Source organism: Colobus angolensis, unplaced genomic scaffold (genome assembly GCF_000951035.1).
Source record: "Colobus angolensis palliatus isolate OR3802 unplaced genomic scaffold, Cang.pa_1.0 Scaffold22, whole genome shotgun sequence".
Lineage (NCBI taxonomy): Eukaryota > Metazoa > Chordata > Mammalia > Primates > Cercopithecidae > Colobus > Colobus angolensis.
In genome coordinates, this window is record NW_012115377.1 from 808,324 (window position 1) to 809,233 (window position 910).

General features: G+C 54.5%; 1 protein-coding gene across 1 annotated transcript in view; it reads left to right on the forward strand.

The window, feature by feature from the left end:
• ATCAY (ataxia, cerebellar, Cayman type) overlaps positions 1-910 on the forward strand; it is a 61,104-nt gene that overhangs the window by 5,753 nt on the left and 54,441 nt on the right. The window contains exon 2 of the mRNA XM_011943451.1: positions 443-524. Coding sequence (XP_011798841.1) covers positions 448-524 — 77 coding nt within the window. The 5' untranslated portion in view covers positions 443-447. The remainder of the gene's footprint in view (positions 1-442; positions 525-910) is intronic.

Genomic DNA, 910 nt, shown 5'->3' on the forward strand with positions numbered 1-910 from the left:
AAAAAAAAAAAAAAGAAATACAAAATTTAGCCAGGCATGATGGCTCACACCTGTGATCCCAGCACTTTGGGAGGCGAAGGCAGGAGGATCACCTGAGGACAGGAGTTTGGGACCAGCCTGGCCAACATGGCGAAACCCTGTCTCTACAAAAATACGAGAATTAATCAGGCGTGGTAGCAGGTGCCTGTAATCCCAGCTACTTGGGAGGCTGAAGCGGGAGAATCACTTGAGCCCAGAAGGTGGAGGCTGCAATAAGCTGAGATTGCACCATTGCACTCCAGCCTGGGCAACAGAGCAAGACTCCGTCTCAAGAAGGAGAAGGGAGGGAGACGGGGAGGGGGGAAGAGCTGCATGGGGTAGGGCACTGTCATTAGGATTATTGTCCAGTAAAACCCATTCTTTCCAAGGGTCACTCCTGCTTCAAGCCGGTGCCTCTTTCCAGCTCCTATGGGGACCACCGAAGCCACGCTCCGGATGGAAAACGTGGACGTGAAGGAGGAATGGCAGGACGAAGACCTTCCCAGGTAGGACTTCCACACCCCTGAGTCAGCCGTCGGGGGAGCAGGTGTCTCTCCCAGGTGGGACGCAGGAGCCAGGCCGTCTCTAAGTGGGAACAGCCCAGGGCTGGCCTGGTTCCCTCTCCGTGTCCTCATCTCCCGCACACTCTGTATGTGCGAGTCTTCTCTGTGGCCTCACAGTGGGGTAGTCCAGGCCAGGCACATAATGGGTATTTGCTCATTCATTTAAGATTCATTTCTGTCCTCCCTGCCCCAAGGCTCCAAAGGAGCCCCCACCCCTACACCATTTTAAGAGTTCTTAACATTCTGGCCGGGTACAGTGGCTCACGACTGTAATACCAACACTTTGGGAGGCCGAGGTGGGTGGATCACTTGAGGTCAGGAGTTCAAGA